The sequence below is a fragment of the Bison bison genome, unplaced genomic scaffold, assembly GCF_000754665.1.
Source record: "Bison bison bison isolate TAMUID 2011002044 unplaced genomic scaffold, Bison_UMD1.0 scf7180017864285, whole genome shotgun sequence".
NCBI lineage: Eukaryota > Metazoa > Chordata > Mammalia > Artiodactyla > Bovidae > Bison > Bison bison.
The window spans coordinates 1,727,613-1,730,200 of record NW_011494857.1 but is presented as its reverse complement, the minus strand read 5'-3'; the positions used below and the strand labels follow the sequence as shown (position 1 = coordinate 1,730,200).

Below are 2,588 nucleotides of genomic sequence, written 5' to 3'. Positions count from 1 at the left end.
AGGCTTCTGGGATCTCAATTTCCCCACCAGGGACTGAACAGGGGCCACTGGCACTGAAAGCTGGGAGTCCTAAGCACTAAACCGCCAGCGAATTCCCAATTCAATAATTCTTGAATAACAACCTTGAATGTCCATTGACAGATGAATGGATAAAGATGTGGCACATATATACAATGGAATGCTACTCAGCCATTCAAACAACAGAATGAAGTAATGCTGTTTGCAGCAACATGAATGGACCTAGGGGTTATCATATTAAATGAATTGTCAGAGGAAGACAAATACCATATGATACAACTTACATGTGGAATCTAAAATATGTAACAAATATACTTATCTAGGAATGAGAAACAGACCTACAGACATAGAGAATAGACTTGCTCGGGCCAAGGAGTGGGGGATGAGGGAGACAAGGACTGGAAGTTTGGGATTAGCAGATGCCAACTATTAGAGATAGAATGGATAAACAGCAAGGTCCTACTGTTGAGCCCAGGGAACTCTATTCAATGTACACTGATAAACCATAATGGAAAAGAATATATATGTATAACTGAATCACTTTGCTATACAGAAGAAATTAACACAACATTGTAGATCAAATATATTTCAATAAAATACATTTTCTAAAAATAATTCTTTAATAAGCCAGTCTATGCTACTGTTCAAGGTGTCAGCCATATAGCAAAGAACAAGCCAGAAAAAGATTCCTGCCTTCCTAAGGTGTTTACATTCTAGCCCTGATCTGGCTATCATAGGAGCCATGGCCATGTGAGGCTACTGGAGAGTTGAAATGGAGAATCCACACTGAGATGGGTTCTGACCATAAGACACACACCCAGTTTCAAAGACAGCACAACAAAAAGCTCATTCGTGTTTCTTACATTTGGTAACATATTGGATTAAAAAAATACATCATCAGCACTTACGTCACTTGTTCCTTTTTATATCTTTATTTTTAATGTGGCTAGAAAAATTTAAATTACACATTTGGCTTGCATTGTGTTTCTGTGAGTTAGTGCTGCTCTAATCCCAGGAGACAGATTCAAAGATAAATAAGTAAATTATACTGTATGTTAAATGATGATACATGCCAAGGGGGAGAATGAAGCAGAGAACAGGGACTGTTAGGGTTGAGGGCCATTGAAGTTTTAATTGGGGTGGCCAAGGAAAGCCTCTCTGATGTGGTATCTGAATAAAGACCTGAGGGAGATGAAGGGAACAGGCCATGGGAATGTCAGACAAAAAAGCATTTCAGGCTGGGAGAACAGCCTGTACAAAGGCCCTGGGGCAGGCATGTGCCTCTATGTCTATGTGGCACTATGAGCTGCCAGTGTAGCTGGAGCCAGGTGATCCAGGGAGAACGGGTGGTAGGTAAGGAAAGATTACGGACAAAGGGGGTCAGACTGGGTCACGTTGAGGACCTTGACCTCATAGATGTAAGCCCTAGAACAGTGACAACCTGATTTCTGTAACTCAGGTTCCCTGACCACCTCTAGGTTACTCCAGAACAGACCTGAATTTCATCACTTGGTTAGCAGTGGCTTTCTTCCCTGCAACCTGAAATCCTTCTCTTTACCATGGGCTGGCCCCATTCATTAACTTCTGCATTCACTCAACATTCCCTGAAGTTTTCTTAAGTTCTGAGCTCTGCCCAGAGTGAGTCTGGGGATCCAGATATGAGTCAGACGAGGCCCTGCTTCGAGGAGCACCTGATCTGGGGTCTCAGACACGTCTCAAACAGTCACAACCCAAGATGAGCTTTGAGATCTGAGCCAGCCTGTGCTAGACCCCCTTCCTGCCCTTAAAGGGGCTGCAGACCAGCAGGGAACAGAGCTTGGCAATCCCAGAGTAGTTTAAGCACCCTTGAGGAAAACTATGCCCCCTGTCCCTCACCGTGCCCTGCCCCTGAAGAAGCTGGACTCTGTTGTCTCCCACGGCCTCAGATGGCCACATCGCTGCCCACACAGCAGTCACAGGACCCCCCAGTGCTCTGTCTCCCCCACCTTGGTGCTTCTGCCTCTGCCCTCCAGGACCCCCAGCCCCCACCTCCAACATATCTCTGGAGATGTCCCTCCAAACACCCAGCTCTTCTTGGACATCTCTGGATCTGATCCCAGCAGGCCCTTGTCTTTCCCTTACCTGGACACTCAGCTCCAGGCACACGCCCTTCTTACCCCCAGGCACTCTCCCCACCACCAGCGGCCCCAGGCCCTCACCCTCACCCTATGACATTTGGTCCTGCTGCTCTCTGGCCTCAAACCCAAGGCCCCTGCATTCAAACAGCGGGCGTCTCCCGCCATCCAATGCCATATCTCTCTCCACGTCCCAGGCCCCAGGTCGCCCAGACTGACCAGGCCTCCTAAGTGGCCCTCATCCCTTCAGAGCCAAGTCCCATCCCTGGGACTTTACCCTTACCCTCACCCCACCCACTTCCTCTCCAGCTCACGGCCTTTGACCAGGAAGGGTTTGGGAGTTTTTTGCAATCACCCAGCCCTGTGCCTCCCTTCACTAGAGCCAAGAGTCTGAGCCCCAGGTCCCTCCTCCCTTGGACCCAGGAGTCCAGGCCCCCAGCCCCTCCTCCTCCAGAC

The 2,588-nt window shown here is 48.2% G+C and overlaps 1 protein-coding gene across 1 annotated transcript in view; it reads right to left on the bottom strand.

The window, feature by feature from the left end:
• Positions 1-2,414, bottom strand: part of MYH14 (myosin, heavy chain 14, non-muscle) — a 77,206-nt gene extending 74,792 nt beyond the window's left edge. The window contains 1 exon segment of the mRNA XM_010849644.1: positions 2,223-2,414. Within this exon segment, the coding sequence (XP_010847946.1) occupies positions 2,223-2,300 (78 nt within the window). The 5' untranslated portion in view covers positions 2,301-2,414.
• Positions 2,415-2,588: the final 174 nt, after the last annotated feature.